The sequence below is a fragment of the Nothoprocta perdicaria genome, unplaced genomic scaffold, assembly GCF_003342845.1.
Source record: "Nothoprocta perdicaria isolate Ctin4 unplaced genomic scaffold, notPer1 scaffold_114, whole genome shotgun sequence".
Classification (NCBI taxonomy): Eukaryota; Metazoa; Chordata; class Aves; order Tinamiformes; family Tinamidae; genus Nothoprocta; species Nothoprocta perdicaria.
The window spans coordinates 1986089-1996572 of record NW_020454250.1 but is presented as its reverse complement, the minus strand read 5'-3'; the positions used below and the strand labels follow the sequence as shown (position 1 = coordinate 1996572).

At 41.8% G+C, this 10484-nt stretch overlaps 1 protein-coding gene across 2 annotated transcripts; it reads right to left on the bottom strand.

The window, feature by feature from the left end:
* Positions 1-339: 339 nt before the first annotated feature.
* On the bottom strand, positions 340-9633 carry NXNL2 (nucleoredoxin like 2). Of its 2 annotated transcripts, XM_026053280.1 has the most exons (3): positions 9332-9633; positions 5025-5098; positions 770-819 (listed from the first exon to the last, which is right to left on the bottom strand). In XM_026053280.1, exons 1-3 carry the CDS (start codon positions 9631-9633, stop codon positions 812-814), a joined length of 384 nt encoding a protein of 127 aa, XP_025909065.1. In that variant the 3' UTR covers positions 770-811. The 2 variants fall into 2 exon arrangements, with proteins under 2 accessions (XP_025909057.1, XP_025909065.1); XM_026053272.1 differs by lacking the exon at positions 5025-5098 and having other exon boundaries at positions 340-819.
* Positions 9634-10484: the final 851 nt, after the last annotated feature.

The window sequence follows — 10484 nt, the reverse complement described above, 5'->3', positions numbered from 1 at the left end:
TACACTGATATTCTTTGGCTCAGCCTGATATTGACCTGGGAGATAACTAGTCACCTTATGGAATCAAATTTAAAATTTCAAGGATAAGGAATACTCAACAACTTTTATATAAACCTTACACAAAAGCAATAAAAACCCCCACATCATTCTTCAGTACTGATATTTAAACGAATATGAACCATTTAAAAAAAAAACGCTATATTCAGTCTAGAGCAAGACAGAAGACAGACATTAAATGCATAATTTCATAAACATTTATTGAACAATACTTTTTGATAAAATATATAGGCTAATTACAAAATAGACTTGTATGTATGCATAATTTTAACTGTACAGATCTGCAAAAATCAGGTATTTGCATAGATTTCACAGAGCTCTGTTATTGTCCGAAAGAGCTTTTCATCCTAAATTTCCTCAATATTATCAGGATTTCTTTGGTTCATACTGAATAAACAAAACAGTGCTAATAAATATATTTTTTTTGTCTTACTGGAGTATCTAATCTGCAAGTTGAACTAAAACAAAAACTGTTTTACAAGCAAACACAAACAATGCAGCGTTACCCATTTCGTTTTGAACAAGGCAACACTCTTGAGCCCTACAAAATTTTCCATGATGCCTTGTCTTGGTTCTGTCTGCCAAGTTTTTTTTTAGCTAGAAAAGTTCTGAAAGATATCTGCAGCCTCAAGCCAGTTTCGAAAACAGGAAAGCCCTTTGTCTCTGATCTGTTTTCTTCCTTTGTCTGTAATGACTTCTCCAGTTTGCTTCACAATCACCAGCTTAGGAATGGCTGTTATGTTGTATTTCTTCTTCAAGTCACTGTGGGAGAGAAAACAAAAAACAAAACAACAAAAAACATGGTTAGGAATAATCTTAAGAAATCTGGTCTCTCACAAAGTGAATCCTATTCATTGCACATGGGAGAGCAAGAATGGTGAGGGTCTGGGCTTCCTGACAACATGGAGCAGTGAACCAGCCAACAGTGGGATATGGGTGAGGATGGATGGATGTGTTTACTTGCACATGCCTTCAGGTCATTCTACTGGACAAGGAGGCAACAAAAGGGAAGGATCTCAAGCAAATTAATACAAATTTAAGTAGGCTATTATATAAAGTTATTTAAAATTCACATTAAAAATTAGAACATGGCAGAGGATACCAGAATTATAGGAAAAAATTCCTTGAGCAATCAGGTCTTCTACACAGACAAAAATATATAAACAACACAAAGATGTGGAGGGGAAAAAAAAAAAAAGATTTGGAATGAGGACTAGACACTAAACAGTCCAAGAAAAAAATTCAACTTCTATCCCCATTTTAGTGTCTTTTTCTCTATGTCACGAGATAGAAATATCCAGCTCACTCTGTATACCTGTAATCTATTGTTTTCTGATAAATATATATATATTTTTTTTAATAAAGTTTAAAGAAACAAGAGTATTTCATGAAAGAAATCAGTATCTATTCAATAAGTTAATGAGGAGGGAACTCAGGAAAAATTAATCAGAAAGGACTTGTCATATGGAAGGATAGAAATTTAATCGGATTGAGTTAACGATACGTGGAAATATAATATATGAAATATTAATATTGGAAATAAAATTAACATTAAGGAGGGAAAAGAAAAAATTATTTGACATCCAAAAAAGAACAAGAATACCTGCTGACATTGGCACATGATAAATAAGAAGCCATGATGACTAATTACATACCACACAGTAAAACAAAATTCGCAAAGCTGAGTTGAGAGAAGCAGCATGCAAAAAAAAAAAAAAAGGATGGAAATCACATGCCATCTCTATCTATTTTCATAGATCCTAAAGAATCAGACAGAATTCAGAACTGCAAGTAGGGCACAAGTAAATGTCTTTGTTGCGAAAAAAAAAAACCAGAAATCTTAGACACAAGAAATTCACCTCACTTGAAGTGATGGTGACGGGATATACAAAACAAATTTAGGATACAAGTAAGCCAGTAAAAGCAATATTGCGACCAAATGACTAAAATAAAATAAAAAATCACTGACAAACACCTACTGGCAAAAACTTCATTAAGTTATATCAGAGGACACTATATTTAAAAAAAAAAAAGAGAAAGAGATCTGAGTTTACCGCAGCCCAGCACTGACTATTTCAACGGACATCAAATAAAGTGAGTGTTTGTGGCTCAGAGAGCTCCTCAATAGGAGAGGCCCCAGGTGTTTCCTGGCACTCCAGAAACAGTTCACAAAGAAAAGCATAAAAATGCCTGAAGTCTCCTGCCTTAGAATACTTTTCAGAACACCACAAAAAACTAGCTGTTTCCAAATGCACAGCAACAGCAAAATTCTTTTCATTAAAACCAATGTAGAAAAGAAATCATGTCCTGGATTTAAAGAAACAAATAGACTGCTGATAATAAAAGTCAGAACTTGTCCAGGGTGTCTGTAACTCCTTTCATATTCATAGAATGACAGAATGCTTAAGGTTGGAAGGGACCTCAGAGGTCACCTAGTCCAACCCCCCTGCTCACGCAGGGTCACCTAGAGCACGTGGCACAGGGCTGCATCCAAGAGGGTTTTAAAGATCTCCAGAGAAGGAGACTCCACAACCTCTGTGGGCAGCCTGTTCCAGTGCTTTGTCACCCTCACAGTGAAGAAATGTTTCCTTAAGTTCCTGTGGAACTTTTGGTGCCTCAGCTTGTGGCCGTTTCCTCTAGTCCTGTCGCTGGCCACCACTGAAAAGAGGCCGCCCCCTCCTCCTCACTGCCTCCCTTGAGGTATTTATAGACACTGATCAGGTCCCCCCTCAGCCTCCTCTTCTCCAGGCTGAACAGGCCCAGCTCTCTCAGCCTTTGCTCATAGGGCAGATGTTCCAGGCCCCTGATCATCCTCGTAGCCCTGTGCTGGACTCTCTCCAGCAGCTCCACATCCCTCTTGTACTGGGGAGCCCAGAACTGGACGCAGTATTCCAGATGTGGCCTCACCAGGGCTGAGTAGAGGGGGATGATCACTTCCCTTGACCTGCTGGAGATGCTCTTCTTAATGCACCCCAGGATCCCGTTGGCCTTCTTGGCCACCAGGGCACACTGCTGCCTCATGGTCATCTTGTCATCCACCATGACGCCCAGGTCCCTCTCTGCAGCACTGCTCTCCAGCAGGTCCACCCCTAATCTGTACTGGTGTCCAGGGTTATTCCTCCCCAAGTGCAGGACCCTGCACTTGCCCTTGTTGAACTTCATGAGGTTTCTCACCGCCCAGTTGTCCAGTCTGTCCAGGTCCCTCTGCATGGCAGCACAGCCCTCAGGGCTATCAGCTACTCCTCCCAGTTTGGTATCATCAGCAAACTTGCTGAGGGAGCACTCCAGCCCTTCATCCAGGTCATTAATGAATAAGTTGAACAGGACCGGACCGAGGACCAACCCCTGGGAGACCCCGCTAACTACAGGCCTCCAGCTGGACTCCGCGCCACTGACTACCACTCTCTGCACCCTGCCACTGTGCCAATTCCTAATCCACCTCCCCGTCCACTCATCTGTCCCACAAGTGACAACATAGAACAATTGTTGTCTATGTTGTTTCTATGTTGTCACATATTAAGTGACAACATAGAAAAACTATTAACTATTAGGTGCCTTCTACCATATGACATTATTCAGAGGCCATCATCTGCATGAGGAATCAGAGATCAGTAAATTAATACTAATTTGCAATAATTCATTTTGTAAGTAACTTCAAAAGAATGCCTTCTAACATATCAGCTTCATAAGAGATATTCCAGAAATTTAGTGGGAAGAATGGAAGTAATGGTCACAGACATATTCACGGATATGCAACAATTGTCACATCTAACAGGAACTGAAGAACATAAAGAAAATCGACTGTTCACCTGCTACTAGTGTAACCTACCAAGAATTCCCAGAAGAAAATGCAATCAGCTTAAAGCAGAGGTCATGTCTTTCACAAGAGCTATCAGAAAAAAAATTAAGTCAACTACAATAAATAACCTGAAAGTAACATCCTCCCAGAAGAAATATCATCTACATCATGAAAAATTTGAAATATGAAAATACCTTCCTACATTGAATTGCATCAAAATGAGCAGAAATCAAGCACCCTTAGAAGAATCACAACAGAAAGAAACAAGCAATATTAGGAAAGCCATCTGCCATTTTTTTTTTTGTCCAAGAATGACATCGAACAAAAAACACTAAAGAGAATTCTAATGCCTGAACACCACAGCTACAAGCAAGAGCCTCTACTGTGTAAGGCTCAAGTGTTATACGATTTTGATCAAGCAGAAAAAAATTAATAGCCATTGTGCAAAGCTATCGGAAGTTTACATTACCTCTACATTCTCCTTGAAAATGGGAGGAGTTAAAACATAGTATCCAACACAAGTCTTACAGATCTAGAGAAGACATTCTAAAAACAGATCTTCTCTTGCAGAAAGATACAAAAGAAAAATCCACGTCAGATGAAGGATGCCAAGACATGCTAGCAAGATAGCAGAGCAGCAACACAAAAAAAAAAAAAATATTTCCAAAGAACTATAATGTACTGTAGCAACAGGCTCACTTGCTTACCAGAAAATTCCTAAATAGAAACAAGCAACCAAGACCATCCCAAGTTCTGCAAAAATGGGAGCAAAACAAAATAAACCCCACATTCCAAAGCAAGTCCATGTAGAAGCTATGTAAAAAACTATGTAAAAGACTACTGTCTTGTACAACTGTCACCATAAACAAGATGGGTGGAAGAAGCATTTTAATAGTTGAGTGCGCACACACACACACACAAATAGCTTGAAGTGTTTGGCACAGTTTTAACAGAGATGAGGACAGCATAAAACTGAAGGTAATTTGCTATGGAGACTGGCAGGAACTAACATTTTCCTTTCCTAAGGAATGGAATACCCACGCATCTTCTCCACTCCAGCACAGAACCATGTATACACAACCTTTGGAGTGAAGGTAACTTGCATGCCACCAGACTGAAGCATGCTCAAATCTTGTTTGCATTTATGTGCAATCAGTAATATAAGTACCTGGAGAAAGACTCAGGAATCCTTGCAGAGTACAGAGAAGTGCAGAGAATCCTTCTTGATCACTGTGCAAGGTGCTTGGAAAAAAAAAGAGCTTTTTAAAACCTGATAAGATTACTCTCTCCTGTAGGGATCTCCAATGTTGTGACTCACTGCACAGGCAACATACAGACCATGTATCAGATGGACTAACTCCAGTGACAATTTATGAAATCACTAGCCATAAACAGAAACATCTCTCATGTCACAACTGCAAACTTTGTTCTCTTTCAGCCAAGTTAAAATGACACAATAACATATTTTAGAGATATTTCCAGGTAGGTGTTGTAACTGCAAGTTTAGTGTCATACTAACTGGAGGCTCAATCGGAAAAAGCAGAAGGGGAAGCTACACAGAAGATACCTTGGGCAAACTGAACTGGCAACTTTTGTGCAAGTAGAAAGAGTGTTCTAGACAATACTTTGAAACATCAGTCCTTGGCCATGCATGAGGTTATAATGTGGAAGGACAAACTTTCAATTGCATAAGAAATATAAAAAGGTGAAGCTAAGATAATTCACACAGACTGGGAAAGTTATTAAGTCTTTTATTGAAAAGGCTGCATGAAGTTGGGAATGCAAAGTTTTCATGCTACTAGCTAAATAGCTTTATAATAGAGTTTAAGATTTATATGCAAGCAGTTCTTTGATATAGAGACAACATGAACAAAGTGAATATGTTTAGAATATGAACAGTATATACATAAACTTTAATGTTAAGCAAACGCTCTAAAAAGATAAAAAAAAGAAGCTTTTTATTCTTAGCAAAATACCAGGCACAGTATTTTTCCTCATGACAAACTTATGGCATAAGCATTAAGTTTTAAACTATAAAGATTATACAGAGGAGGAACTAAAGCATTTTTGTATATTGGACACAGTGATCTCTCTTCATTGTAGTAACTCTTTCTTTGTGGTACAAACACATTAGACAGAACTATAACAAAACATGAGCTCATACTTTTAATTCAAACAGCAAAGAATGCTCGAGTCATTTCTTCCTGCTCTTCCAAAAAATATAGTTGGCACACATATAAGAAACCAAAAAGTAAAACATTCAGGAAAACAAAAGCTATATACTTTTGCAATATATGGCAAAAAAATTTACATTCAAAGGAGAGCATAAGGTTCATAACTCAAAGGACATTTTTTTTAGCAATGGATGCCTAATCTGTTTCTAGCAGTACTCACCACAATCCACAGTTCTATACATGCATCTCTTTAGCAGTGAACTTTTTGCATTTTTAAGTGTTAGATACGTAAACAAGCAAAGAATTCCTAAGAATGTATCTATTAAAAGTTTCTGGATATCAGCCAGAAAAGATAAAGCAGCAGCTACGGTCCTTAACTGCCCACAATGTCTTTGGCCTCCCCCTTCTATACTACCCTCTTGGCCTCCTTCACACGTGCTTGTCAACCATCACACCTCAAGCTTCTGATTATAAAGCTTAATCACACACTTTTGATTCTCCATTTTTCAATAATCTTTTTGGATGCTGATTTTCATTGCGATGGACAGAACATCAACTTAGTAAATATCTGTCCATCTAGCAGCGTGCAAGAACTAACAGCCATACAGAGCGTAACTGATTTCAGTAAGGCTTCACCATATCACTGTGAACTGTAAGAAAAAGATGGATCCTCATTTGATAAGGTCAGTTGCTGCCATTTGCCATCCTACTCCTCCTCTATGCTAGCCCCTTCCTTTCCCCTAATGTTCATTGCCTTCTGGATGTCTCAATTCCTCTCCTGCAAGGATCAAGCTAAAGGCAGTTACTAGAAAGTGTATTTTCTGCTACCAGACTATCAAGTAGAAAAGATGCAGCACCACACGAGACATTTCCACTCAAGATTACTGTCAGGATTATAGGCCTATACAAGGTGGTCCAGAATCCTGTGGTGAATTCAGATTTTTGCTTCTCTGCAAAGTGCTACGTTGAAGACTATTTTGTTCACACAATAAAATTCATCCCAAATGAACTCCAGGCTTCTGGAGTGTGAACTGTATTTTACATAAAAAATTTTAAATTGGCTCCGCCTTCCCTAGAAGGAATTTCCATCTGCACTGCAAATCTTAAGCATCTGGAAAAACTACTCAATTGCCACAGTAATGTTAGAACTACACCTCTCATACCAAGAACTATAGAATTTAGTAAGAACCATAACTTGCCTTAACCAACCCATGTCTGCAAGGTCTAATGCTTGCAACAACTCACCTCTCAACAACTCATCTTCGGCATCTCTGAAATCAAGCTAATTGGTATTAATTCATGTTAACTTCTTGAGTTATGCCATTATGTCATGCAGCCATTTATTGTTGTACCTAAATATCTAAGAACACACGAAGGTTGGTGGCTTTTTACATCCCTCTGCTCTTTCTTCATTAATCAGCCCTCTCATACACCATAATGCTACAGCTATGCAACAAGATGCACTGTGCTCCTTAGGGGCACAGTCTGAAGGACAACATGAACTGCTTAGGAAAGACTATCAAATTATCTCTGTACTTCTGATCCATGAGACCTGGCTAAGTCATGGCACAGGCAGAAATAGAAGCCTAATCCCCAAGGCTAAGGCTGTAAGCACATTCCCATGACCAAGCCAAATGGCTTGCTGAATGTACGAGGAAATCTGCCTGAATTCCATCAGTAATGATCAAATGCAGGAAGCATCTGCAGAACTGCAGAAAACAGTATTGTTACAGTAACATAGCTTCAAATCACTGGAAACTATAATTTAAAAACATGATAAAGTCATATTAACCCGCAGCATCCCACAGAAAAAGAGCTATTATTTATACTATATGCATTACATTGTTTCTGCTGAAACACCCACTTAAGATCCCAGGATGAACTATTTTCAGGATGTAGGTTGTTTGCTTTTGAGGTGGTCAAAGTGCCCCAACAAAACAACATCAGCAAGCCTCCTCCTAGCCAAATAAGCCATTATACTCTAAACATAAGCATGGATCTAGCATTAAATGAAACTGCTCAGTTACTAGAAAAGTTAGAGTAGAGCCCTTTTAACTGTAAGACTTCGAAATCTTCTTGCAGATTACACAGCCCATGCTAACTCCTTGACTTTGGCAACATCTATAATAGCACACGCCACAATCTCCAAGTATTTATCTTCAAAGGAAAAGTTTCCCTTTACCAGCTCGGATTTCGCCACTTTGATTACATGGAATACCACCTTGCTATTCCTACATTACAGGATATAGATGATATGTGCCTTCTACTTCTATCATACAGCCTTATATTGTGTAAATATTTAAGTTATCATTTCAGTGTCCAATTAAAGGCATCTCAGTCTTCAATTACAACATTTAGTGCCCTTGAACGTTTTATCTATCACAAACCCACTCTATCCTTCTTGTGCAGCACTAACTCATACTCTGATGGTATTCCAGATGAAGGTGCATCCTTGACTTCCACGACATGTCAGCATTCGCGTGTGTAACTAGCAGGACGTTTTCCTCTTGACCACGGCAGGGCATCAACAAAGATGCCTTCATTAAGGCTGATTTATAAATCTACAAGGAGAGGGCTGCCTTCATTAAGGCTGATTTATAAATCTACAAGCAGAGGGCATTTTCCTCATCAACTTTTATCCCCTGTCCTCATCACACCTAAATCTCTGACAGCTGCTACTGCATTTCACTGGCTTACCTACATGAAATTTTGCAGATCCTGCTCTGTTCTCACACAGGCTTTTCGGCTGCAAGTCCTTCCACTCCTTCATTTGCCTTTATTTCATCCATGAAATTAGACAAACCCAGCACAACCTCACTAATAATCTTTTCTGGGCTGAAAAAGTAGTTACTTGATCCTTGTTCCCCACTAAAGTCTTAGTGACTGCCTACGCATATTACCTTATTACAGCATTGATCCCTTGCTAACCTTTCCTTGACCCACATCTTTTAAAAAATCATGCAGTTGAGGCTTTTTTTTTTTTTTTTAATAGGGCAGGCTAAAGTTCTATCTCCGATGAAAGCAGGCTTAATTTTTAGGGATAGCCTACCTACAGGTAAGGGTGAGATGGCTAGTAGCAGAGTCAGGCTGAAAGCCGAGCTACCCCGGGGCGCTGGGCGGCCGTTTTACGTTACAGAAGACTCCGCGGTCTCCATTTCCCACTGCGCGGCAGGAGCAGGGATGGAAAGGGCGCGGGGCGGGGGTGGAGGGCGCGTCACGGGCAGGAGCGACTCGGGCAGCAGCACTTGTTGTTCCCGCTCATCGCTGGGCACTCTGGAGCTGGGGCTCGGGGAGTACTCACTGCTTGTAGGGGTCGTGGAAGGGCAGCGCGAGCCAGTCGCCGTGCATGGCGCGCATGTAGCCCGCCATCTCCTCGGCGCTGTGGTCAGACGAGATGAAGACCACCTCGAAGGGCGCGGGCGGCTCCGTCTCCTCCAGCAGCTCCGTGTAGAAGCCGCACAGCACCGGCGTGAAGTCGCGGCACGGCGCGCACCAGCTGGCCGAGAAGTACAAGCCCACCACCTTGTTCTGCAGCGCCTCCTCGGCCTCCACGCTGCGACCCGCCTTGTCCACGAGCAGCCGCCCGCTGAACACGTCCACCATCCCGCCGCCCACCCGCCCGAGGGCACGGAGGCGCCAGGCGCCCCCCTTGCCCTGCCCGCAGCACGGCGAGCCGGGGACCGCGGCGAGGGGCGGCCACCGAGCAGGGAAGAGCCCCAACTCAGGCCCTTGCACCGCCCACACCCCCCGCGCCGCGCGGCGCCCACTGCCCCGCACCGCCCCCTCGCCGCCGCTTTTATAGGCGCCGGCCCCGCCCTCTCCGGCTGACAGCAGCGCCCGCCAATGGGCGAGCTGGAGGGCTGGACCCCGCCCCCTCCTCATGCCCTCGCGTCGGCGGCTAACGGCCCCAACGGTCAACGCGTTTGAATGGCCCGACCTCGCCTCGCTCTGCCCCGGAGCAACGCCCGAGGCAGCCCTGCCGCAGCCAGAGGCAGCACAGCGTTTCCCATAATGGTTTCTGGAAGCACAGCTTCCTCCTGAAGCTTTCATCCCGCTCAGCCCTGCCAAGCAAATAGGATTAATGAATAGGCAGGCAGCTGTACATAGGCAGCTGAGACCATTACCTAGGGCACAGTCAAGTATTAAGGTCAATGAAATATCTGGGGCAGGGAGCTGCAAAGATACTCAGCTAGGAAAGCAACGGAGCAAGATGTGAGTGGAGGAGACTTGTTAGTTTTTAATTAAAGTAAAATAATGGGGTGATAACCCCACCTCATGTGATGTCATGTTTTTGTAAATTACACAAAACCCATTTAAAAAGATTTTGCAAAGTATCAACATCCCACAGAAAAAGAGCTATTATTTATACTATATGCATTACATTGTTAATCGTGAAGCTGCTTTAGATTTTCTTTCAGCCGTGGATCCAACTACATTTCAGTGTTCTAACACTC